At 41.4% G+C, this 27,416-nt stretch overlaps 1 protein-coding gene and 1 long non-coding RNA gene across 5 annotated transcripts in view; one reads left to right on the top strand and one right to left on the bottom strand.

The window, feature by feature from the left end:
- The window catches only part of CLIC5 (chloride intracellular channel 5), a 132,520-nt gene that overhangs the window by 11,252 nt on the left and 93,852 nt on the right, over positions 1 to 27,416 (bottom strand). For 2 of the 4 annotated variants that reach the window (XM_065543942.2, XM_005552829.4), the window contains 2 exons: positions 22,618 to 22,799; positions 6,725 to 11,510 (listed from right to left, as the gene is read on the bottom strand). In XM_065543942.2, the coding sequence (XP_065400014.1) occupies positions 11,343 to 11,510; positions 22,618 to 22,799 (350 nt within the window). In that variant the 3' untranslated portion in view covers positions 6,725 to 11,342. Of the gene's footprint in view, positions 1 to 6,724; positions 11,511 to 22,617; positions 22,800 to 27,416 lie in introns of those variants that run through there. The other 2 variants (XM_065543943.2, XM_074037856.1) reach the window with 1 other exon arrangement.
- LOC123572948 (uncharacterized) overlaps positions 1 to 27,416 on the top strand; it is a 64,227-nt gene that overhangs the window by 12,320 nt on the left and 24,491 nt on the right. The window lies entirely within an intron of this gene.

Raw genomic sequence — 27,416 nt, 5'->3', positions numbered from 1 at the left:
AGAGTTGCCTTCTTTTCATTGCAATGACTTTTGAATTGCATGACTTTTACTGTGTGTATGTGTTTTCCTTTTTGAATTAAAAATATAAATAAATAAATGTACAACTGTACAATGCCGATTATACACCTGTAAAACAAACAACTGAGAAAACTATATGTACTTATAAAGAACTGTCTCCAAGATACATTGTGAAGCAATTTTTATTTTTAATTTTAGCTACTACAGGGTTTCCCATACTGTGTGCTACCTGGTTTACATTATATCTGGAGATGAATTCACAACGTTTTTCACGACTTTCTGTTGGATCATATCACATCTCTGCCTTCCTGACTGAGGAAAACTATGGGTTGTTGCAGTCTGTTTTCCTCACCTATGAGACGTGATGGCAGTCTTTGGGTTGAAATCCTAGCTCTTATTGCTTATAAACATAAGCAACTGTTGTGGGCCTCAGACTATATCTGTAAATAAGAAAATAGATATGGTACAGGAATGTTGTAAGAATGTGAGATAATATAAGTATGTACTACTTACCATATGAGGACCACTTTTAACACTATTTGTGATATGGCAGTTGGAACTGAAGAAAGGAGTGACCACACCTTGGTTTTGCACCGGGAGAGATGAAGTTTTTTGTGTCATGGCCAAGAATGTTCTAGAGGAAGCCTAACATTTGGCTGGTCTTTTTGGACTCAGTAGTCTCAGACCAGTATCTCAAAGAATGAGCCACAACTGATAGTTCAGAATTTATGATCCTGTGGGTGCAGTGTGGGCTTTGTTCTTGCCTGTATGGAGGCATTTCACTGCCCCTCTTAGGGGAGCTTATTTCCATGATGCAACCATGTGTTTTATCTGGTGGCTTCACTCTCAGGATGCCTCCTGTTGTCAGTTTTTGCCTTCAGTGCATTAGGCATATGTTTGAATCCATATTTATGAACAATGTCTTTCAAAATAGTGAGTTAAAATGTCCATGTTGTCTTTCTTCATCTTTACAGAGTTAAAGAAAAAATAACTGCCTTTCCATATTTTTTCCATTTTAGAGCTACGCAGAGTTCTCAGTGCAGCTCTAGGTCAAGTGGTCTTACTGATTATCTAGTTGGCTTTCTGCCTTGATGCATTTATAGGAGCTTTTATTATTGACTTTGGAGCTCCTTGCAAGGTACTCCAAAAAAGCATTTTAAAATAGTCTCCAGTGGGCAGTTTACATTGTAACTGCTCCTTTCATTATCTTCCTCAACACCCTTATACAGTTCCCTTTTCTAGAATTAAATAACCACACGCTAGCTTTTGGGCTCCATGTCTCTTTTGGATGTTGAACTTGGCCCTGTTGTCGTCTTTATTATGTTGTGGTTCAGCGAGAGTCTCATGCTCTTTCACATTCACCACCTTTCTCCTAGTTTTTGTTTTCATGTTGTATGACAACTTGATAAATCAAGGGCCAAATATTTAGTGCCATCCTGGATTTTTTTTTTTTTAAGAATTCCTTTGAGAATCACTGTCAATGTCATAAGAGGCAGAACTGTGTGATACATAAGAATGTGGGTGCAAGAAGAAAGATTGAAGACCGATATTTTCCAAAAGTCCTGTGGTTCCAGGTGAATGTAAAGTCTCCTATACCATTAATTAATTTAGGATTTAAAGCTGAAGATCTGCCTGTCTCTTGGGTCTTACTTTCGAGGCCACAGTACTTTGCAGACCATTTTTCTAGAAATATAGACTCTGATTTCAGGTTCTCTTGCTTCACTTTCCTATATCACACTTCCACAAACCCCAGGGCAGGGCCTGCCAGCTCTCCAGGTTTCTCTTCTCTCATCCACACTCATCTTCCCTAATGGCAGCCTGATCGATCTTATGCTGAAGGCCAAGAGCTCAATGAATTGCGAGAATTTCTGGTGGAATTTCTTGGTAGAAAATAGCTCTTCACAAGTCCAATACTAATATTTCTAAAGCTGTAAGTCAGAGAGAACTCCCTACCCCCACAACACATATACACCCATTTCCATAATATGCTCCTAGTACCCTTGAGACTATATTGCAGGGGTATACACTGGGTTTGACCTCAAATGGTAATCCCTATGTGGACTAAAAAAAGAAATTTTTTCTTTTTCTAATTTTCTTATGTTTTAGTTAAAGAAAGAACCTATGTTTTGCCGTCTACTTCAAAATATGCTGAAAGGGAGCAACAACTACCATAAGAACCAGTTCATACTCAACTCATCCCATGGTGTGGCAGTCTCATGGACATGTAGCTAAGTTACAGGGGAGGAAACTAGCACACTTCTGTCTGAGAAAGAGAGAACCTAACGGTAGTAAAGAAAGTGGAATTGTGTCCTTGGGAAAGATCTTCAACACGTGATTAAAGAGACAACCATGAGGTGTATTTCACTTATCCATTTTAGTGGAATTGAAAAATAACACATCTCAATACTGGTGATGATGTGAGAAAATAAGCACTTGTATTCTGCTGGTGAGAGAGTAACTTGGAACAATCTGGAGGTAAATTTAGCAATCTATCTCAAGAGCCTTACAATAGATGTGCCTTTTGACTTAGCAATTCCACCTCCAGAAATCTATTCTAAGGGAAAAATAGACATAATGAAGAAGCCAGCTTATTGGTACTCCATTATAGCATCAATTATAAGAGTAAAAAATTAGAGTGACCCTAAGGGCCAAATAATAAGGAACTGGTTAAATGTAATACACAAGAATGATGTTATAGGTGAAAAAGGGCATGGAAAGATATTCATGATGTATGCATGAGAAAAAATCCCATTAACAAAAGTGTGTAGAGTGTTGGCTAATGATAATTGTCAAAAAAGACGGCTAGAAAAACTTGTTGACCAAGAAAAGCTAAGTTTATCAGATTTATTTTAACACAGAAGAATACCTCCTTGACAGAGTCTTAGTAGCACATCAGAAGGGAAGGATATTTACAGGGTCTTAGGGCCATTTAGGGCCAAATGATTTTAAGGTGGGTCTTGAAAGGCAGAAAATGGGCTGGAATTGGGCAAAGTTTATAATGTAAAAGCTTTGAATCAATGGGCGCTGTAAGGTGAGGTCTTGAACAGTTATTATTGAGCAAGCTGTAGGTGTTGATAAGTAAGCAAATATTTCCTGGAGAAAGTAGGAAGTTGTTTGTTTTGTCTGGTCCTAGTATTGTTTGGCATAGAAACAGAAAAACATATTTGCCCCAGAATTGTTTATCACGGGGACAGGAAGGTACATTAGGTTCAGTTCTCAATATTAGCTCTCATTTTGTTAAAAAAAATTATTCATATTTATATTTATATCTCACTAGAAAAGGTCTGGGAAAATAATTATTTACAAATTAAAGGTGGTTATCTGTGGGCAGAAGGATTACCAGTATAATTTATTTATTTTTTATTTATTATCTGTATTTTCAAAATTTTCCCTGATGAATCTATATGCAGAAAAAAGATGCATTTGTTTAAACCTTATTTAGCTAGATAATTCTAGGACTATGGCATCCAGAATCACCCTCACCTCAAAGCTTCTAACCTGTTTCTAAATATAACACCTAATCTAGGCACAATTCTGTGGCTAATTTGGACAACTGACTAAATTATTAACTCAGAACCATGTGATAAAATAAGCTTAGGTAGCTTTTGATTTTTTCAGCCAGATAGACAAATGCTGTACACACTGTTTTAGAAGGATTCATTCTTCAGAAGCACCTTAGAAGCGTATTTAACTAACACAAACACCTATTTCTCTCCTTAGCTCTCCATTTTCAATCTATTTTCAGAATTATGGTACAGTGGGTGTCAGAGACTAGAAGGAAGTGAAGAGTGAGATCCAAGGTGAACCCAGAAGTCTGCAATAGTGTCTCATGATCTCTCCAGTCAACCACTAATAAATACTTTTGAGCATCTAATATTTGCTGAGTGCTAGACAAGGTGAGACACAGCACAAAAATTGAATAACCTTCACTCTATCTCTTAAAGGAGCTTAGTTTTTAATTGGGGACAGGGTGGTAACAGTGACTAACACACAGGAAACAATTCTAGACAGACTGAAAATGGTGTGAAACCAAGCACTGCTCCACAGATGGAATAGTACTGGGTTCTACACTGGTCTCTATTATAGCATTTGTATTATGCATCTTAGCAGTCTAGACTCCAAGGCCTGTATGAATTTGGAAATAAGAGTGGGGCATTGAGATATTCTAGTTAAAGGAGGATTACATTGAAACTTGCTTTTCTCATCTCCACTTTTTTTAATTAAAAATCTTCCCAAATTTTGGCTATGCTTTACCCTTTGCATAAATAAATGCAGCTGAATGAACCCAGTTGCAGGGCCTCAGAGTCATGTTTATTGCACATGAATGTCGATTTCAGTGAATCTAGGTAGAAAGATAGGAGACCCATTTAATGTAAATTGACTCCAAGACCCATATAATGAAATTTACTTTAAAAGAAGAAACTCACATAGACAAATACCTGATGGCTGTGTATTTTCTGGTTTTTGGCTTCTTTCCATTAAAGAAGACCACAGAGAGACCTCCCAATAGATTGAATGTTCAAATTGGTTGAAATGTCATTCCACTTAAAATAACCCTTTATTACCAAAAAGTACTCTTCATCAGAGACTGTATAATCTCATAGCCAAGGAGACTTCGTAACTCCCTTCAGGAAACTGAGGCCCAGAAAGGAGCCTTGCTCAAGGTCACATATTAGTTTAATGATGGACCTAGCAGTCAAATTCTCATTTCTTTGTTTTCAATCCTGAGCTTCCTACCTCTCCAGTCTTATACTCCATGCCTTTTCCCACAAGGTAAAACTTACAGGGGGCTCTGGGTAGGTTAGCTACTAGACATAAAAGTAAAAGAAATAAATAAAAGAAGTGTAGGTCACAACACCTTTGAGTGTAATGAGATACTCTCATTTCCAACGTTACTTCTCTGGAATCTTGTCTGGAATAGGACTTAGTCTTCCTCAATGCTAGACACTGTCACTGCCATCCTGTGCCCCTTGGTTTCTTCATAGCACCATTAAGGAAACCAAGACACAGAGAGATGATGTCTCCCATGCTCCCAGCTCTTGGTCAGCCTGGAGAGCAGATGCCCTACGTTCACACAGTGGAAGCCTGGGACGCCTCCTGGGTGAGCAGTCTGATGATCTAACTGGCTATTACAAAAATAACCACCACAACTAACTTGGCTAATATACCACTTAGAATGCCTTGGGTCACTCATGGGGGAAAAGAAAATCACCTTCAAACAATCTGGGATGAATTACAGAACAGGAAATCCAGAGTTAGGACCAGTTTCAGGGTTTGTTGATTTAGCAACTCTGTGGTCAAATCAAGGACCCAGGTTCCGTCTCTGTCTCTTGCTGTGTTTTGTAGCATGTTGCCTTTGCCCGGAGGCTGCTACACTCTCAGGGTCCCCAGAGGACGGCAGCACTTCCAGGCCTCATACCCACATCCAGAAGCAGTGACTTAAGGAGTCACTTTCTTAAGAACAAGGGGATCTTTCTCAGAAGCTCCTGAGCAAATCTCCCTTCACAATACTGGGCGGAACTTGGTCAGGAGCCCACTTTGAAACCAACTACAGCCAGCAGGATGGCCCAGATCATTTGTGCTTTACCCTTGGAACTGGGGATGAAATCACCCTCGATTCAGTCATCTGAGTAGTGTGGGTGAGTACGGAGGAGGGAGGTGGTGGACTCCTGACCCAATGAGAGCTCTGCCTGTGGAAGATGGGAGTCGGGATGCTGGGGTGACCACCAGCTGCATCTGCTGCACCTGCCCTGAGCCCCTCCCATCAGGCTACCCCTCCCATCAGGATCCACCCCTGGGTCTGCTGTTTCATCTATTCCGAGGTAATGAAGTGCTGTTATGACTGAGTCTAGAGGACACAAGACACAGCCGAGAACTTTGTACCCTTTAGCAATGTGAATGCTCACAGAAGTCTTCATCAGATGTCACATTGGCTTCAGGCAAAGCTTACTAAGGACTCTGGGAACCTGAACCCAGAGTCAGTGATGTGGTGTTGAGAGTAGGGATTTCAGCCCAGGAATGCTGACAGGGCTACACAAGCCACTGAGAGCCAACAGAGAGCTCTGGGCACAAGAAGAACGATATTTTAAGGAATTATTAAATTATACCTGGACTGTCACTGTTGATCTACCTCTATCGATGACAATGCAGATGGGAAATATGAAACACTGAAAGGGCATCAGTATAATTTTTTACCTAGCCCAAGTATTATGAAAGAATGTTTATTTAGCCTTGCAAAAAAAAAAATGGTTCTAGGATGGCTAGTTCACAAACTTTGTGCTTTTCCTTTTCTTCTTACTCCTTTCCATTTGCTTTTGATTTTTTTGTTTTGTTTTGTTTGAGAGGGAGTCTTGCTCTGTTGCTGTCACTCAGGCTGGAGTGCAGTGGTGTGATCTCGGCTCACTGCAACCTCCACCTCCCAGGTTCAAGCAATTCTCCTGCCTCAGCCTCCAAAGTAGCTGGGGTTACAGTCGGATCACTTGAGGTCAGGAGTTCAAGATCAGCCTGGCCAACATGGTGAAATCCCATCTCTACTAAAATACAAAAATTATTCAGGCATGCTTTTGATTTTTAAAAAGAGTAAACATTTCCCTTTATAATGGGAAAATAAATTAACCTTTATGTGGAAAAAAGGTACTTCATACTTGTCATCTAAAACAGCATAGGAAATCCCCACATCAAATAAGAAGTTAGATGACCACTCTTGTAATATGTGAAAATAAACCAACTTTATTTGAATCAGTCAATACCAATCAAGACTGGAACACAAATTTGTAATTGGTTCAGATTCATGAGGAAAACACTCAGCTCTATCTTCATTAAAAGGCATTTTACATTTATTCAGGCTTGAAAGCAAGTCCTGTTATTTCATCACCACAGTTCAAGGTCTCGAGAAAATCAAGTAACTATCATTTGGAGTGTCTTTGTAAAATGAAACACTTGCTCTTTTACAAAAGCTAAGCATCTTTTGTTAAGCTAGTTAACTCCCCACCTTATAAAATGGAACAACGAGGTGGTCAGGAAAGTAAGACAAATTCAAACATCAGTTGGATATTTTATATTTTAAATATATGTATAGTCAATATTGTGAAATCTCTAACTCTACATAAAATACTTTAGATGACTGGATCCTTAAAAGTACATTTTACCAAAAACAGATTGCCTCTATAGAAACACAGAATAACCCAAACCTTATATTGAGGCAATGTATTTTATTTATTTTTGGTTGCAAGAGAGGAATTGGATCTATTTCTTTAAATAACGTTAAATGAAATTATGTACACATTGGATCATACATAATTATGAATCGAAAGTATCTTGACACTAAGCTGGGAGACACATACTGACAAAGGAGAAGAATGTGTGTTCACGAGGAGGGCACATGTTGCTTGCTTTGAATGATAAAGAGAAATGGATAGAAGACAATGGGGCTGTGTGCAGCAGGTCCTGTTCACTTAAGTTCTCGTAACATCAGAATCAGGGTGCTTCACATGCACACGTCTTTCTCTGATGCTTTTTTAAAGTTTCTCGTTAATGTCATTTAAAAAAATAAGAAAGTGATCCCTTGGGAATCATTGTACTTAGTTTTAACCATGAGTTAACATTTCCTCTTTCCAAGAAGGATGACACCAGCATCTTGATTCACTGTGCAATTGAGATGACCCCTGGCCAGTGGGAATTGAGGCGAGTCACAGAATTACTTACTGAATACCTACCTGCTGCTTCTAGATCAGTTTAATTTTAGACACAGTCTCTCACAGTTATGCTAAACTCTTTACAAGGTCAACCTGCACCTTCTTCCCTCTGCCTCCCTCTTAATCCTATTTGTCTAGGCCTTGCTGATTTCTGGGACTCTCATATGGTCAAGATCTATTTCAGGCATGACCCATCTTATGATAATTCAAGATGCTTGGTATTGTCTGTCGAATGGCCATGGGGCACAGAACTGTGAAGAGCTTCTGTTGTTTCATTTGACAAGGGCCTGAAAAGGCAGCCCGGGAAACCTCACTCTTGGTGTGGCCTTTTTCTGATAAGATCAAAACTTCGCTGGCCCCACCAGCACAAGAAGGCAATGCTGAGGACAGGCCCATTTCCCAAGCTAAAACTAGTTTGGGATCGTGTGGCCAAATAAGCTGATGGACTGTGTTTCCGACATTTCAGTTCATTTGCTTAGTGCTAGGTCACTCTACCTCTTGTTTAAAAGAATATAGCCATGCTCACATCTGTGACTGAATTTATCAAGCATTTGACTTTCTGTATCAGGAGCTGAAGAAACTGCGCTCTGGATCCATCATGATTTTCCTTATCCCGCTTACTTTTTATAGTTGTTAAAATCTTACGCAATACCTTCTCTCTGGGCCAACCTCAGAAGCAGGCAGTGCTGAATAGATAGTGAATTCAACTCAGTCATTCTGAGTTTGACTCTTGCTTCTCTCTTCATCTCCCACTACCCTGCTTCCCCCACCCCCAATAGTGCTGTGCAAGTCAAAGGAGATAAATAAATACGAAATAAAATAAGATCTCCACACAAATACATCCCCTTTCTGTGCCACCAAAATGCTTTCTGAGCGATTCGTATTCATTCAGGACCAATGACAAAGAAGCCTCCTACCCTATAGCTGTGTAGTGTGGGGTCCCAACTGCAGACCCTCCCATGCTCCCTGAGTTGTTCTTGGGCCACCTAAGGACCTCACCACACTGTTGCTGAGACATGATGTGCTGCACATATGATAAGAAGCCTAGACAGGCTGAAGCATCTGGAGAAAGATCTCTTTTGAAAAAAAAAAAAAAGGAAGGTAATGTTAATAGTATTGTTACTTTAATATACCATAATAAATCTAGTCATAAGACACCATAACTCTTAGTCCAGAGTCACTTGCGTTATATGACAAACCAGTGCTGAAATATGAAGATATTTCTGAATTAAGGACCCAGAAGTGCCTTCCTTCTGTAACTCCTCCCTCTCTTTTAAATGGCTATAATTGATCATATAACATCCCCACCTCCTTGCCTTAATATATTTATCTCTGTAAAACTAACTCAACCACAAGAAGGGACATCTAGAAACAGCAATATTGATTTGGTTTGGCCTGTTTGTTTTTAAGGACTTGCCAGTTGCTGAATTCTGAACATCCAATCCGAGTCCTTGGAATTCTGTAGCCTTCTCTGGGGTGGAGTCGCCTCACCGGACGCTTGGTTCTGTTTTCTCTGTGGCAATTGGCTATGATTCACAGATGTGTTTCCAGAACAGCCCAACTGTGGGTCTCAGGGAAGTAAACTGCCTCTTAGGTCATCTTGCCTGTGCTGTAAATTCGGGGAAGGATTTCTGAGTACAGCAGGATTTCACACTAATTAAAAGGCCTTCGGGATCATTCCAGCCCTCATTCCCCAGGAGGCCAGTTTGGGGCTTTTCCCTACAGTAAAAAAGGACTGTTTCCTCACCAGTTCTCCTTGTTAAACATCTCCAGGGCACAGTTTCCAGGGGGACCTGGAAAGGTTCCTTTAGAGGTGGAAATGAATCAACTCATTCTGTCTTTTCAAAGCTTTCTCAGGCTTATAAAGTGTCCTACTGAGAAAGTTCCTCTTCCTCAGTGGGCTCTAGGAGGCCTCCTGCTTCCTCTCCTCTGATTTGATCAATGGGTCACCTTTTTTCTTCAGAGATCCCTGGAGGCAGGTAGGTCCAGGGATTGCTTGGGTTAGAATTTGTTGATGTTTCTATGGAAAGGACCCGTGCTGTCCTGCCCTTGCTGAGAAATGAGCCAAGTCCAGGGGCTTTCCGGCACTTGGGAGCCTCACCCTTTCCCAGCGAACGCCATAGAAGGGGGATTGTTGAAGGTAAGGGCCTGTGGCAAATGGATTTTCTCACTGGGCGTTCACTGGGAGAGGGAGTTGATGAGAGTATTTTTCTTAGTTTCCTCTGCGCAGGTCCCCAAGCTCGGGCTGGGTAAGCTTTTTAGGAGATGAAACTCAAGGAGAATGGCAAAAGAGTGAAATATTAGCTTAAAAATTTTTCTTTTTTTTTCATCTGGCAGTTAAGTCTGATTGTAGGAAAATTAACCCAGATGGGTCTATATTTTTCTTCAAGTTCAAGCCACATGGTTTTCTAGTCAGAAAGGCTCATGGACTTTCTTCCTAAGGTGTTCCATGATCAGACCACCTCCTAAACGTGGCTCTTACCCATTACAGGCTACAGCCGAATCAGGCAGGAGCAACTGCTGGAGAGCACCCAGCCAACAGACCTGCATTCCAGAAGCAGCTTGGAGAAACCGGGAAGACATTTTTGGCCCGTTCTTGGGTTTTTACTGTACGGTTAGCAGTTACATGACGCCACCAGTCCAAGACTTAGATCATGAGAGAAGGCCTTTTTAAAAGTTTACCAGGGAACATCAAGAGTCATAAAGAACTCTTTTGTCTTCACCCATCCCTCCTCCTCCCACTCCCATCCACTTTCTCATAGCTCAAAAACCACTCATTGGTAAGCACAGTGAAACCCAGGCCTGTAATCACCACTGAAACAACTACTCCTAAGCAAGCAAACCCCGTGGCTGGTAGACCCCGTGGGCCTTTTGGCATCAACACTGCTCCCCTCCCCCCCCATCCCAGTCACTGCAGTTTAGAATTGCATGCCAATTTCCTTTTCTGGCAGGGCCTGGACAGCATGGAAGCCAGGGACAGCACGGGCCAGGTGCGCAGCAGCAGCACAGCATTCCTGGCACTGCAACAAACTGAGACTGTGTCTCAAGTGACTTTCCAGTCTGGCCCTTAGTGCCCAATAACCGGAGTGTTAGAAGTAGTGAGACTGAAGCTGTGTTTACCAGACACCCAAGTCCACAGCCAGCTCGGTCCTCCTCCATTCACTCTCTCTGTCTCTCCTAATGGGGTAATAGATCTCTTTCTAAGAAGGATGATGGCATTTGTCCTTGGCCTTGTAGGTATGGACGGAGAGGAGGGTAGAAAAGGAGCTGGTGTTGCATGTTTCTAAAGCATCTGAGAAGGTATTTTGATATTGGCAGAAGAAGCCAGTGGCAATCCCATATGTGGGCTCTCCAATACTGACTGACCCCAAACATGCTGAGCCCAGATCAGGCTGGCAGGCCAAGAGGTGGACTGTGTCTATCATTTCTGCTAGATTCCTATGTGAGGAGGCCAGGGATGGTGCGGACCTTCGTGAAAGAGAGCAAGCTGGAGTTCCCATGATACAAGCAAGGATGAGGCTTGATTACAAAAAGTGTGCCTCAAGGCAGTGAGAAAGAGGAGTCTATGAAGCTGGAGTTAGGGGAGTGGTTGAGTCCTTCTGCAGTGGGGATGGGGCAAAATGGCTGTGCTCAGGATCGGCTGAGGCGTTTGGCGACGTCAGCGTAGGCCAATTCGATCTCACTGTCAGCTGCACAGGTGTTAGTGAACTCATCACGGGCGTAGGCGTTCTTGAGGTACCGCCACAGGCCTGTCATCTCAGCTGGGATATCATAGTTGCGGTATTTCTTGGCCACAATCTAAAACAGAGATGGCAGGACAGAGATGGTATGAAGCCATGAAACAAATCATTAGAAAGTGTTAGTGGCCGTCCCAGTGTGTGTGCACTGCAGGAAACCTCTGTGCATCACCACGGGCCATCAGCAATATGTTTGAAATGCAAGGTGGCAGTGCTGTCTTCTTTTTGTTTTGTTTTAATTTAATTTCTTAAGTAAATATAATTTGCCCTTTGACCTAGTGTTTCAAATTCTAGGATTTTTTTCTCAAGAAATAATCATGGATGGATACAAAGATTTAGCTACACAATTATGATCCCAGAACTATTTTGAATAACAAAAATGGTGCACAGCACTAATGTCCAACAACATGTGAATACATACATTATCTTACACAAATAAAATGGCATAGTGGAGGGACATTAAAAATGATGCTGCTGAGAAAATCTAGTGGTCTGGAAAACTCTTCAAAATAGACAATTACACTTAAAGTTCAAGTATAATGCATGTGGAGAAACATGTATGATGGCTAGATGTCTATATACCTATATATTACCAGTGGTTATGTCTGATTGATAGAATTACCAGCAAATTTTCTTTTCTTTTTTCTCTTCTTTACTTTGTTTTACACAGGCGTCCCCATTTATAGAAGGAAAAAAAAAACCATGAAAAGCAAATTAGATATTGGAATGTATATGTAGGTTTAGACTATGACATAAGAGTAAGCAAATACTGATTTCTGTTCTCGCCCTGGTTTGCCACACTCGGAGGGGACGTGGACTGGAGAGTTCTGGAGAAATGGTATTTGCTTTGAGAGAAACAGGAGCATAGTGATTAAAAGCACGGGCTCTGGATCCCAACTGACTGGATTTGCAATCATGGCTCCACTTAGCAGCTGTGTGACACTGGACAGGTTACGTAACCTCTCTGAGCTCCAATTTCTTTACCTCTAAAACGGATGTAATAACAAAACCTACTTTGGAGTAATAGATTAGTTAATACACATCATATGCTTAGAGGAGTGTCTGGCACATACTAAATACTCAATAAACCTCAAGTATTATTATAATTCACTGAGACCTAGCTTGTACCCATTTGCATGCATTTTCTTAATGGGGGGAGCATGATGGTTTCTTTAATGAGGTCTCTCTAGCTGTGGCAGCTTCATGGACCTGTGACCTGTGTGGTCTCACCTTGCACCCAGAAGAGCCCTGCTCTTGGTTTAATGCTCTGGGGTCAATATGTGGAAATTATTAATAATTTTTAAACAGGGCCCCCCTGTTTTCACTGTGCACTGGGACCTGCACATTAACTGGTCCTCCTCTAGCTCTTCCAGGCTAGGCTAGGGTAGAGGTAACAGGAGAGTAGTATCACTTCTGGCTCCCCTCCCTCCCTCTCTTCTCTCCCTCCCTTTCTCCCTCCCTCCCTCTCTCCCTCACTCTCCCCTTCCTTCCTTCCTTCCTTCCTTCCTTCCTTCCTTCCTTCCTTCCTTCCTTCCTTCCTTCCTTCCTTCCTCCCTCCCTCCCTCCCTTTCTCTCTCTTTCTGTCTCTCTCCTTCTCTTCCTTCCTTCCCTGTTTTTTTTTTTAGGGGATACAAGGGGGTACATGTGCAGGCTTGTTATTTGGGTATAATGCATGATGCTGAGGTTTGGGATATGATTGATACTGTCACCCAAGTAATGAGCATAGTTTTTCTACACTTGTCCCCTCCATCCCTCCCGCCAAGTAGTCCCCAGTGTCTGTTGTCGCCATCTTTATGTCCATTTGTACCTATTGTTTATCTCTCACTTACAAGTGAGAACACCTAGTTTCATGTTTTCTGTTCTTGCATTAGTTTGGTTAGGATAATGGCCTCCAGCTGCATCCATGTTGCTGCATAGGACATAACTTTGTTTCTTTATATGGCTATGTAGTATTCCACCATGTATATGTACCATGTTTTGTTTATTTAGCCCACTGTTGATGGGCACCCAGGTTGATTTCAAGTCTTTGCTGTTGTGAAGAGTGCTGTGATAAACATATGAACGCATGTGGGGGTTTCTTTGGTAAAACAATTTATTTTCCTTTGGATATATAACCAGTAATGGGATTGCTGGGTCGAATGATAGTTCTGTTTTTAGTTCTTTGAGAAATCTCCAAACTGCTTTCCACAGTGACTGAACTAATTTACATTCCCACCAACACTGTATAAGTGTTCCCTTTTCTCCACACACCAACCAACATCTCTTGCTTTTTGACTTTTTAACAATAACCATCCTGACTGGTGTGAGGGGGGTATCTCATTGTGCTTTTAATTTGCATTTCTCCAGTGATTGGTGATACTGAACTTTTTAAAAAATGTTTGTTGGCCACTTATTATGTCTTTTTTTGAGAAGTGTCTGTTCATGTCTTTTGCCCATTTTTTAATGGTATTATTTGGTTTTTGCTTATTCAATTGTTTAAGTTCCTTATAGATTCTGGATATTAGACCTTTGTCAGATGCATAGTTTGCAAATATTTCCTCTCATTCTGTGGGTTAACTGTTAACTCTGTTCATAGTTTCTATGTGCAGAAGCTCTTTAGTATAATTAAATCCTACTTGTTAATTTTTATTTTTGTTGCAATTGCTTTTGATAACTTCATCATAAATTACTTCCCAAAACTGATGTACAGAATGTTTCCTGGTTTTCTTCTAGGATCCTTGCTTAGGTAAATCTTTAATCCATATTAAGTTACTTTTTATATATGATGAAAAGTAGAGGTCCAGTTTCATTCTTCTGCATATGATTAGTCAGCTATTCCAAAACCATTTATTGAATAGGAAGTCCTTTCTCCATTGCTTATTTTTGTCAATTTTGTTGAAGATGAGATGGCTGTAGGTGTGTGGCTTTATTTCTGGGTTCTCTGTTCTGTTCCATTCATCTATGTGTCTGTTTTCGTACCAGTACCATGTTGTTTTGGTTACTGTAGCCTTATAGTGCAGTTTGAAGTCAGGTAATGTGACACCTCCAGCTTTGTTTTTTTTTGTTTTTTGTTTTTTGTTTTTTTTTGCTTAGGGTTGCTTTGGCTATTCAGGCTCATTTTTGGTTCCACATGAATTTTTAGAATAGTTTTTTCTAGTTATGTGAAAAATGACATTGGTAGGTTGATAGGAACGGCATTGAATCTGCACATTGCTTTGGACAGTATGGCCATTTTACTAATATTAATTCTACCAATTTATGAGCATGGAATGTTTCTCCATTTGTTTGTGTCAGCTGTGATTTCCTTCAGTAGTGTTTTATAGCTCTCCTTGTAGAGATTTTTTTAACTCCCTGGTTAGATGTACTCCTAGGTATTGTACTGTATTGTATTGTATTGTATTTTTGCAGCTATTTATAAATGGGATTATGTTCTTGATTTGGCTCTCAACTTTAATGTTTTTGGCATACAGAAATGCTGCTGATTTTTGTACATTGACTTTTTTTTTTTTTTTTTTTTGAGACGGAGTTTTGCTCTCATTGCCCAGGCTGGAGTACAATGGTGCGATCTTGGCTCCCTGCAACCTCTGCCTCCTGGGTTCAAGCGATTCTCCTACCTCAGCCTCCCGAGTAGCTGGGATTACAGGCATGCACCACCATGCCCGGCTAATTTTGTATTTTTAGTAGAGACAGGGTTTCTCCATGTTGGTCAGGCTGGTCTTGAACTCCCAACCTCAGGTGATCCACCTGCCTCAGCCTCCCAAAGTGCTGGGATTACAGGCATGAGCCACTGTGCCCAGTCACATTGACTTTTTATACTGAGACTTTACTGAAGTTGTTTACCAGTTCCAGAAGCCTTCTGGTGAAGTCTTTAGGGTTTTTGAGGAATAGAATCATATCATCAGTAAAGAGAGATAATTTGACTTCTTTTCCTATTTGCATGTCTTTTATTTCTTTCTCTTACCTGATTGCTCTGGCAAGGACTTCCACTACTATGTTGAATAGGAGTGGTGAGAGTGGGCATCCTTGTCTTGTTCCAGTTTTCAAGGGGAATGATTCCAGTTTTTGCCCATTCAATAAGATGTTGGCTGCAGATTTGTCATAGGTGAATGGCTCTTATTATTTTGAGGAGTGTTCCTTTAATGCCTAATTTCTTGAAAGTTTTTGTCATGAAGGGATGTTGAATTTTATCAAAAGCTTTTTCTGTGTCTATTGAGATGATCATATAGTTTTTGTTTTTAATTCTGTTTATGTGGTGAATAAAATTTATTGATTTGTGTATGTTGAACCAACCATGCATCCTAAGAAGAAACCTATTTGATCAATGCGAATTAACTATTTGATGTGCTGCTGGATTTGGTTTGCCGGTATTTTGTTGTGAATTTTTTGTGTCTATGTTCATCAGGGATATTGGCTTGAAGTTTTCTTTTTTCATTGTGTCTTTGTCAGATTTTGGTATCAGGGTGGTGCTAGCTTCATAGAATGAGTTAGGAAGGAGTCCTTCCTCCTTGGTATTTTGGAATAGTTTAAGTATGACTGGTACTGGTTCTTCTTTGTATGTCAGGTAGAATTCAGCTGTGAATCCATCTAGTCTGGGGCTTTTATTGGTTGGTAGTTTTTTTAAAATTACTGCTTTAATTTCATAACTCAATTAGTCTGTTCATGGTTTCAATTTCTTACAAACTCAATCTTGGAATACTGACTTTGTATACTTCACCTTTCCTGAAGTTGTTGATCAGTTCCAGGAGCCTTTTGGTGAAGTCTGTAGGGTTTTCAAGAAACAGAATCATATCATCAGTAAAGAGAGAATTTAACTCCTTCTTTTCTTACTTGTATGCCTTTTATTTCTTTCTCTTGCCGTGTAGATCTGGACTTCCATATGATGTTGAATAGGAGTGGTGAGTGGGCATCCTTGTCTTGTTCCAGTTTTCAAGGCAAATGAAAAGTGTATTTCTAGGAATTTATCCATTTCCTCCAGCTTTTCTACTTTGTGCGCATAGAGGTGTTCATAATAGTCTTTAAGGATCTTCTGTATTTCTGTGAGATCAGTTGTAATGTCTTCTTTGTCCTTTCTGATTGTGCTTATTTGGATTTTCTCTCTTTTTTTGGTTAATCTAGCTAGTGGTTTATTGATCTTGTTTATCCTTTCAAAAACTCCACTTTTGGTTTTATTGATTCTTTGTAAGAATTTTGGGGTCTCAATTTCATTCAGTTCTGCTTTGATTTTAGTTATTTCTTTTATTCTACTAGCCTTGAGATTAGTTTGTTCTTGTTTTTCTAGTTCCTCTAGGTGTGATATTACATTGTTAATTTGAGGTCTTTCTAACTTTTTGAGGTAGGCATTTAGTGCTATAAACTTTCCTTGTAATATTGCTTTTGCTGCATCCAGGAGATTTTGGTATGTTGTGTCTTTGTTTTCATTTATTTCAAAGAATGTTTTTACTTTTGCTGTAATTTTTTTGTTTACCCAAAAATAATTCAGGAGTGAGTTGTTTAATTTCATGTATTTGTGTGGTTTTGAGACATCTTCTTGGTGTTGATTTCTACTTTTGTTCCACTGTGGTCCAAGAGTATGATTGGTATAATTCCTATTTTTTTGAATTTATTGAGATTTGCTTTATGGTTGAGCATGTGGTTGATCTTGGAGTATGTTCTGTATGCAGATGAGAGGAATGTATATTCTGTGGTCAATGGGTGGAATATTCAGTAGATGTCTATTATGTCCAATTGGTCAAGTGTTAAATTTAAGTCCAGAATATATTTGTTAGTTTTCTGCCCTGATGATCTAATGTTGTTAGTGAGTTGTTGAAGTCCCCCATTATTATTGTGTGTTGTTGCTGTCCAGGTCTTTTCATAGGTCTAGAAGTACTTGCTTTGTGAACCTGGGTGCTCCAATGTTGGGTGTGTATATATTTAGAATGGTTAAGTCTTCTTGTTGTAGTCACCCCTTTATTATTATGTAATGCCCTTCTTTGTTCTTTTTTTTCACTATTGTTGGTTTATGGTATGTTTTACCTGATAGAAGAATAGTGACCCCTGCTCTTTTTTGAGTTCCATTTGTGTAAAAATCTTTCTTCAGCGCTTTACTTTGAGCCTATGGATGTTGTTACATATGAGATGGGTCTCTTGAAGACAGCAGATGAGTGGCTCTTATTTTTTATCCAAATTGCCACTATATGCCTTTCAAGTGGGGCACTTCAATCATTTACATTCAAGGTTAATATTGATATGTGAGGTATTGATCTTTTCGTGAAGTTGTTAGCTGGTTGCTTTGTAGTTTCTATTGTGTGGTTGCTTTATGAGGTCTGTGGGTTATATACAAGTGTGTTTTTGTGGTAGCAGGTATCATTCTTTTGTTTACATGTTTAGAAGTTCCTTAAGGATCTCTTGTAAATATGGTCTAATGGTAATACATTCCCTTAGCACTTGCTTGTCTGGAAAAGATTTTATTTCCCTTTGTTTACAAAGCTTAGTTTGGTGGCATATGAAGCTCTTGGTTGGAAGTTCTTTCTTTAAGAATGATGAAAATAGGCCCTCAATCTCTCCTGGCTTGCAAGATTTCTGCCAAGAAGTCTGCTGTTAGCCTGATGGGGTTCCATTTGTACGTGTTCTTATCTTTTTCTCTAGCTGCCTTTAAGACTTTTTTCTTTGGCACTGACCTTGTAGAGTTTGGTGACTATATGCCTTGGTGAAGTTCATTTTGTAGAGTATCTCACAGGTGTTCTCTGGATTTCTTGTATCTATACATCCACCTCTCTATCTTGCTTTCTTTTTCAGAGAGGGCCCTAGACCATTGACCATGGGTTCCTCCCACTCAGAGAAGCCCCAGATCAGCCACTCTGGACTTTCATCTTCATTTCGATGCTGGTAATATGCAGAGTTTCCCAGAAAGTTGTGCTGAAGTGAAGGATGATGAAGACTTGATGGATGAAAAACTCACTGTTGCAGACATGTTCATGGACATTTGGGAACATTTTTTTCTCCTCTTTCTCCTCTATGCTTCTAGACCAGTGTTGAACTTACATTATAACACTGAGCTATAATCTATTCTGAATCATGATTACTGTTTCAGTACCCTTTTTTTTTTCTCTAGCTTGTGGGAAGTGAAAGGATAGCAATTGCAGCTTCTTTACTTCTGTACTCCTTGATAATCTCAATAATGATGTTGATCAGAGGAATGATAATAACAAACATTTATTCACTGTGTGCTCTGTTCTAGGGACTGCTTTAAGTAGTTTGCAAGGTACTTAGATCTCTAAATAATCCTATAAGGAAGAGTCTATTATATTCCCATTTACAGATGAGAAAAGCAAGACAAAGGGGGATTAAATAGGTTGGGATTCAATAAACAGTTGTACTTAGTCTTTACAATCTTAAGTTATCTGTACATCAGGCAAGGTCCTCTAGTGTCATGTGTAATAAAATAATTTGAAAGCACTGAAGATCCCTAGCAATGAGCAAACTAAAGCTACAAGAGATTGTGTGGCTTAATGTTACATGAGAAATTAATTAATTTAACCAATATCTATTGAGTTACCATTCATATTTATTACAGTCCCTGCTTTATAATCCACAGTTCTTTCTACTTTGCTACTCAGCCCTACGTAGCTGATAAAGCAATGGGTCTACTCGGAATCCCTCATGAGCCAGTCATTAATCTATTGTTGCTTATCTCCAAACCTACTCTTTTATTTGCTTTGTTTGTGATACTGGGGCTGGGACTGAGCAGATCACATCTCTTCTTTGCCAGTGAATCCTGTTAGGTTCTGCCAAGAGGAGTTACTGGAGAAAGCCAGCAAGGTTGGAGGAGGAGATGGGAGGGAGAAGCCCTTGCTTTTCAGCTTCCTCTTTCTGTCAGAGTCTCCATTTATTTCTGGGAGCAGCAGCTGAATCCAGTTTGCTCTTTTGTCAATACTCACAGGACCAGCTTCATCATAGCCACGCAGAGAGGCTAGCACACAGCAGAGATTCTGCTTTAGAGGCTGGATCCCAGCCAACCTGAGCTTGGACCCTCGCACCAGCTGAACAGCCCTTTCACCCACATTCAGCTTTGCAGGGTCCCTCATCTACAAAGCCTCAAAGTTTGTAAGTTTTAATAATTCCAACCTCTTCCCTTTGTTCCTCCTGCCCTAGGAGTCGTAGCTGCCTCTTGAAGGTAGAACCTCCTAGTATATTTTGCCTTTCCAATTCTTTAGTACATAGTACTTCTTTAAATTCTCTCTGTTAAAATAACTGGTATGGTGTGGGCACCAAAGAAGCCACCTCCACACTGTTCTGTCTGGCTTAGGTAACTACAAGCAAGGGTGATGAAGTCTGAGTCCTTTGATAAAGCTCTCTCAGCGAGAGATGCCACCATGATATCTCCCCAGTCTTTCTGTTCAGTGAAAGATGATGATCCCTTAGGTTGGGCCAAGTTCCTTTGAGAAGAGACTGTCTTGGCTAAGAGCAAATTCATGCAGGAGTGGTGGCCTGACCAAGGGAACTGGCTGGAATTTGCCAGAGTGGATGAAAAGGTCTACAATAAGGTAAAGGGATCCAAAACTATTTTTCACAATGACACACTGATTCATAGAGTAACCTCAAGTCATTTCACACTGAAATTATATTTTCAGGATTTTAAAGGGCAGAATATTAGCTTCAATACAGCAGAAATACATTTTATAAATATGTATTTATATTGATGTTGATGTTCCCCTTCCTGTTTGTCTCCAGGGCTGAACATCATCACTATGCTAGGCAAGGATCCCAGTGGGCAAGGAAAGGCCTGCAGATGCCCCTCCCAACCAAGACCTGTGCACCCTGGTCCTTGGCTGCTGAGCTGGTCATTTCTTCACACATTGGCTTGACTTTGGGAGATGAGAACTAGGAGGGGGCCAGACAATGAATGTTCAAGCCAAACTCTCATGGTGAGCCTGGGCCAGAGCAACTCCACTTCCAGGGATGGAGAAAAACCTGAAAGTGAGCCAGGCAAGAGGAGAGAGAGCATGAAAGCAGCAAGGGGGTGAGGATGCACACAGAGCTCTGACGTTCGCAGGGACTTCCATGCTCATGTTCTGAATTTGCTCTTTCATATGAAAACAGTTAGCTCCCACAGCCCAGATTAAGTTTTGGCATCTGAAGCCAAACTGGAGGCCTGACTTGGCTTCCCCTTTGCTCTTTGTGAACTTCAGAGGTTTGCCAGGTTTCTGGGATCTGATAAGCTGGATCAGCAGAAATCCAAAGAGATAGGGGCCAAAGGTTGGCCTTTATTCTCTCATTGGCCATCTTCTTTTTGATCTCCAGCTTCTCTGGGTGAACCACCCACTGAAATTTCTCCAAGGACAGGGCTTCACTGAGTCATTTAAGGCTGGTGGGAATTAAGGAAATCACATGATGAAGCCCAAGGCTTGGGAGATCCATTTGTTTGCCTTGTTCAACAAATGGTTTTTGAGTGGTAGTGAATGTTTGAGCAAGAGAAAAGGAAAGAAGGAGGGGAGGAAGAAAGGAAAAGAAGGCAAGAAGGAATACTATCCACTTCTGTTCTCCTAGGCACAAGAAAAATGAATTCCAAAAAGATTAGATGATGTGCCCTAGCTCATGCTGCTAGTTGGCAGCAAGATACAGGACTGGAACTTGGGTCTCCTGATCTTTGCGTTGTATCACTCTGACACAGTGTGACTGAGCTGGAATTATATCATCCCTTTCAAAGGTACTTGTTCCTAAGGAGGAGAAGAATAAAGGATGATGGGTGGGGCGTGCAGTACTTAATAACTTCAAAGAGACATAGATTGGCTGGACCTACAAGTGACTATTGGCTTGGCCCCAAATCCAAAATGTTTTTGTCTAAATAGGTTGTATTTGCCCAATCCATTTTTATGCAAGATTCCCTCTCAGTCTTCAGCTCTGACTAAGGCCTATGAAAACACCAGCGTACACACAACTGAGTGACTTCAACTCAAGCTGGTACATGCTCTGGTTGGAGAGGAGATAGCATTTCTGTCTCAGGACTTGAGCTGAAAAATAATAGGCATATATCCAGCTGACAAATGATTGAATCTGAGTCTTCTCAGTGAAGCATAGAAATAAACTGGGTATCATAAAGACATACACCAGGCGATCACATGATCAATCAATGAGTATTTATTAAAGGGTCACCATTTGCCCACCATCATGTTTTGAAAAGGTCTTATCCTCACAGAGCTTGCTGTCTGGCTGAGACAGTGAGAAATAAGCGTGTGTAAAAGTAGAGCACAGTATGGCTATCTGATACTAGGCTGATGAGGGTCAGGAAAGGATGGGGGAAGACGTGCTCATTTACAGAGCTTAGGGGGATACAACTACTGTTTTCAAACGAGGTGAAGGCAAGCAGAGCTGTTCTGTGTTGCTCTAGAGAACAAACGGATAGCAGGGAGGCATGCTTGGGCTCATTGTAGAGAACAATGATTTAGTAATCAGAGCTATCTAACATGGTAGGGATGGCTCGTTAGGCAGAGGACTCCTCGTTCTCAGAAGCTGCAGTCACAGCTTCACAGAAGCTTGTCAAAGAAACAGCAGAAAGTGGTCCAGGTTGAAGTGGGAGATTGTTTTGGATGACCTCTAAATGTCCTTTCCAACTCTCAGATTCCCAGGATTTGCTGTATAGGAGAGGATTACACTACATGTTGCAGATGGTTAGTAAGTGCAATGATAGCAAGAAAGTGACATCACCTCTTGCAACCTCCCCCTCTTCATTTGATAGATGAGGAAAATGATGTGGGCTCACCTCAGGAAGCTACTGGAGGAAGTGAGAAGGTGGGTCTGGGCACAAAGAAAAAATGCATATGAGGGCACATTTAATAGAGCTGTAGGGGTCTGGCCAGGGAAATCCTATGAGGAAGAGGCCTCTGGAGTGATATGACTGTATACAAGAATGATGATTGTGACTATTACACATATTAAACCCCTACAATATGCCAAGCACTTTCACGCTGTATTTACTCTTCCACCAACCGTTGGAGTAAGCAATATATGCCTATTTTTATAAATGAAAACTGAAGATCAAAGAGGCCACACAGCCATCAAGCAGCAGAGGGTGACCTTGGGTCCTTATTACCTGACTTCAGGGTCCAGGCTCTTGACCAACAGATGCTACTGTCCTTGACTCATCCACACAGGTGACCTGGACCTAAGAAGGAACTGGATCTTGCAGGCCTCTGTGGGTAGAGCTCTCTTACCTTGACCACATGGAGCTTGGGCAACAGATTGCAGTCAGCCAGGGTCAGCTCATCCCCATCCAGGAACTTGCGCCGGGACCCCTTGTCTTCCCCACAAGTGCTGGCGTCAATCTCCTCTGGTAGAGGGGTGTTCAGGTAGTCATCCAATTTCTTTAGAGCCTTGGTTAGGCCTCTCTCAAGGGCTGGCATGGAAGAGTAAAAGAAGGGCCTTTATTCAAACTGCTTGCCAGTGGATACTGTCATAGGGTCTTCAGAGTGGAGTAGCTCATCTAGAATCCTGTCCCCCTCATCACATTGCCCGCTCCCCACACACTGCAGAATACCTGGAAACCATTAACACAGTGCAGTAGAAGTGTACTAAATAGCCTGAAAAGGCAAACCCTAACCAAACAATAAACATTAGCTAATCCTTTGCTTTGAAAAACGTACATAAATACAGAAATACAGGCTGGGCGTGGTGGCTCACGCCTGCAACCCCAGCACTTTGGGAGACCAAGGTGGGCAGATCATGAGGTCAAGAGATCGAAACCACCCTGGCCAACATGGTGAAACTCTGTTTCTACTAAAAATACAAAAATTAGCTGGGCATGGTGCATGTGCCTGTAGTCCCAGCTACTAGGGAGGCTGAGGCAGGAGAATCTCTTGAACATGGGAGGCAGAGGTTGCAGTAGGTGCAATAATACTAGCCAATTTACTTCTTTATTTATTTATTTATTTATTTATTTATTTATTTATTTTTCAGACAGAGTCTCACTCTGTCACTAGGCTGGAGTGCAGTGGTGTGATCTGGGCTCACTGCAACCTCCGACTCCCTGGTTCAAACGATTCTCCTGCCTCAGCCTCCCGAGTAGCTGGGATTACAGGCACAAGCCACCACACCCAGCTAATTTTTGTATTTTTAGTAGAGACAGAGTTTCACCATGTTGACCAGGATGGTCTCAATCTCCTGACTTCATGATCGGCCCGCCTCGGACTCCCAAAGCACTGGGATTACAGATGTAACCCACCACGCCTGGCCAATACTAGCCATTTTTGTAAAAAGTTTTGGTTATCTATAATTTGCTAATATTCCACATCAACCTACATATTACATTTTTAGGAAGAAAAGGCTATTACCTAGGTAAATAAAAACTATATAGAAGTTCCAGGACAGAGATATGCATCAGATTTTGTGGAAGTATTAACTATAGCTAACCCAACCCAAGAAGAGTTGGGGACAAGGGCTTCAGAGGGACATGACAGAAGGAAAAGAACAGCCCTTTTTTATGTCACCCCCAGAGAAGTGATGAGTATCAAGGAAGAATGCTTGGGTTTACTCTAGGGAAGCTTGTTCTAAAAATCACTGCTGTCTCAAATGGAAGGGCTCCACCAGAAATGTGCAGCCCCCAGCCGCACAGAAAGCTGTCATGGTTGTGACTCAAAGAATGAACACCCAAAGGAAGATAACGTGGGAGAAGGCTTTTACAGTCTTGCCCAAATAATTATCTGTCACATAATTTGTTTAGACACACAAGCAGACAAAATACCCAAAAGAACAACTATGGGAAGCCATCATCACTGAAAATCATTTCGCCCAGAATCTCATAGTCCATTCTAATCAGAGAACACTACCACAGACACTTTCTACTTGAGCTCAAAGGAAAACCGTGAAGGAGATGGCTGACCAGGGCATCAGTCATTGCACCTGTGTCATCAGCCCCATCCCCAGCAGCTGTTTTTCCAGACTCTGGTTTAGAGCCTGACACTGAGATAATGGAAGTCGATCCTGCTGTTCATTCCAGTAGACACAAGGGGGACACTGCCTTCTGGAGGCAAAGCCAAGAGGGCTGTACTCTTGTTCAGGTTTTCCCAAATATGCCTTGTTAGCCACTCCTCTCATAACCCACTTTTTGTCTTTTCATAGAAGGCCTTTTGTTCGAGACAATGGAATGACACCAGCCCAACATAAATCAATTGAACACTTACTGGAATGTTTGAAAACTGCCTGGAGGCTGGGCATAGTTTCTCAATACTTTCTTCTCCCTGGTGTGGCATTTGAACTACTTCATCATCTGCTTTGTGTTTCCAGTTTGGGACACTAGACTAAGCAGGGCTGGGAAAATGCAGTATATTCCTTAGTAATTGTCTAGACTGTGATGGGATTGCAAGGCTATACAAAGGCAATGGCAAAGGGTGGGTACTAGACAATGCTTATTATGCTCTTCTCCCCAAAGCACTTGTGATTTATTTGTTTGCTTGTTCAAAACCCTCTACCCGTTTCATTTATGGAGATTATGGCAAAATCTTGATTATAATGAAGAAAGGAAGAATCAAATACTGGGCCTGTCAAACTTTGACCAATAAATATCCTCTGAGGGAAAGAGTCATACAATAGCAGATGAGACATTGCAGGTTCTAATCTCAAAAGGTCCTGGAGACCTGAGTGGGCTGCTGCACAAGTCTGTACCCATGTCACCAGGTCTGGGAAATATCATGAAATTTGGTGAAAAGCCTGGAGCAGTGATTGAAGTTCCTTGGGAAGATAGTTCTGTATATCCCCTCCGGTAATTCCTTGAGATGGAAGGCATCAAGTCCGGTGGCAGGAATCATTGTTGATTTATGTCGCAACTGCGACATTCCATGGAGCTTTCCAAGTCAGCACATTCTGGAAGGCACCCTCTGTGTATCAGTCTCCTCACTCGGGTTTGTGTATTTTTGACCAGGAATGTGAAGGCTGCAGTTGGTGGCAACCGTGGTAGAGCAAGAGGAGACAAGGCAGCAGGGAAAGGACTGCTTGGCCTGGGGCTAACCTGTGTTTAAAGCTCAAGGCTGCTCAGGGTGGATTCACTGGGAAGCTGCTGAGCCTTTAGCTTCAAGATCTCTTACTTTCCTGGGTCCCTTCCAAGTCCTTGGATCTGATTTCAAGAATTCCGTGTTGGTACTTATTGTATTGCCTTAAGGCCTCATAAATCCCACAAATGTCGTTGATCCTGGCACTTACATGTGACCTTGGGCAAGTTTCTCTACTTCACTGAGCTTCTGCTTTCTCGTCTCAGTAATGGGACTAAGGATCCTTCACCCGGGTAAGACCACTGCTGGGATTAACTCAGATAATGCAGGGAAAGCACCTAATACAGTGCCTGGCCCATACGAGGACATCAATTAATGGTAGTTGTTGCTATTGCCTTACCAAATGTGGGGTCCTCCTGTTCTCTGTTCCTTGCCCCATATTCTTGGTCAATATATTCCTGAATATCTCAAGCTGCAGTGGAGAATGGGTGATTTTAAGAAGCCCCAAATTTGTGGCCACCTCTCTGGAGAGGAAAATCAATAGCCTGGAGATTTGTTTCCCTTACTTATTTAGTATACGGCCAAAGCCTTATTCCTTATATTCCCTTGGGATGCTCCTTGGTGACAAGCTGTGTTGAAAGGCACATCCAGAGCAAAATAGACCCAACATGCCTGTGTGCTAAAACATTGCCATATTATCGGATAGCAAATGGCAGCACCCACTATACTCTCTGCCAGTTCTTTTCCTCCTACCTGCCAACTCATTCTGACCGTGGCTCAATCTGCCATCCATAGAATTTAATGATCTCTCTTGGCTGATGGTACTCAGGTCATGAAACTATTTGTGTTGAACTTTCTGCTCTGGTAGGAACAAGGGGGATGTCAAAGAAACTAGAGCAACAAAAAGATGTTAATTCCTTGTGTTTGTATTTTAAACCCTCACTCTAAATAATTACTCTGAGCAGCTAGATGGGGTATCCCTCCGACTACAGCAAGTGAGCCTAGGGTTGGGGCACCCAAGACTCAGGATCACTAACACCCCAGGGACTTGATAGATATCCAGTGTTTTAACTGCTTTCTTCCCCTCTCCACCTCTGCTCTCCATAAAGATTTATTCTGTACCACACAAATGCACTGGGTAAAATATGTGACGAGGAAACAAGGGGAATAGTTCATAAATATTCTCAGCCATATGCAAACAATCTTAGATTTATTTTTCTCTTTTTTAAGGAGGAAAAAAAATCCACCCATTCCATGATCACTTCCAGATTCATTGAGGTTGATATTACATAAGACCCAATATTGTTTTCTCGTCGTAGAGAAATAATGACTTGGAAACAGCAATTTGAGCTAAGAAAATAATATATTCTTACCAGGGCATGGAGGCTGAATGGGGACTGGGGAGCCAAGACTCTAACCCAGCCTCCAACAAGTTCTTGCAAGCACAGCTCAGCCCTGGTTTGCTGGCAGGCTCAGTGCAGCACAGGTCCTGATGAGCATAAGGCAAAGCAGATCCCTAGGGCTCAAAATGCACATGGAGAGGAGCAGATATCAAAGGTGGTCTTTGAAAGAACGAGAACGGCTCTGTGGGCCCAGGTGGCTGCACACTCAACTTCTCATATGTGGATTTTCTCTTGTATGTGTGTTGCAGCAAAATAAAAACCAGGAACCCACCTGTGACTGTTGTCTGCAGATTGGATGGGTGTCTGTTCAACTCTCCATGGAGAAGGAGGTTGTGGCTATTGGGCACTGGCCTGGGCCAAGTACCCTCTGCCCTATCTTGTTCCTTTTATTGCCCTAGTCTCGAACCTTAGCACCAGCAAGGAAATACACTCACTGAATCCCTGCAGTGAGCTAGGGATGTTTATGCAACTACCATTTAAACACACCACAAGGCTATTGAGATGGGAAATATTATTCATCCTCATCCAACAGATGAAGAAACTGAGTCTTAGACTTGCCCAGGGCACATACGCGTATGCAAACACACACATAGCTGGTCCTTAAGCCATTTAAACTACTCCTGGGAT

The sequence above is a fragment of the Macaca fascicularis genome, chromosome 4 (genome assembly GCF_037993035.2).
Source record: "Macaca fascicularis isolate 582-1 chromosome 4, T2T-MFA8v1.1".
NCBI lineage: Eukaryota > Metazoa > Chordata > Mammalia > Primates > Cercopithecidae > Macaca > Macaca fascicularis.
The sequence above is the reverse complement of the archived record's forward strand: the minus strand, read 5'-3'. Positions and strand labels throughout refer to the sequence as shown.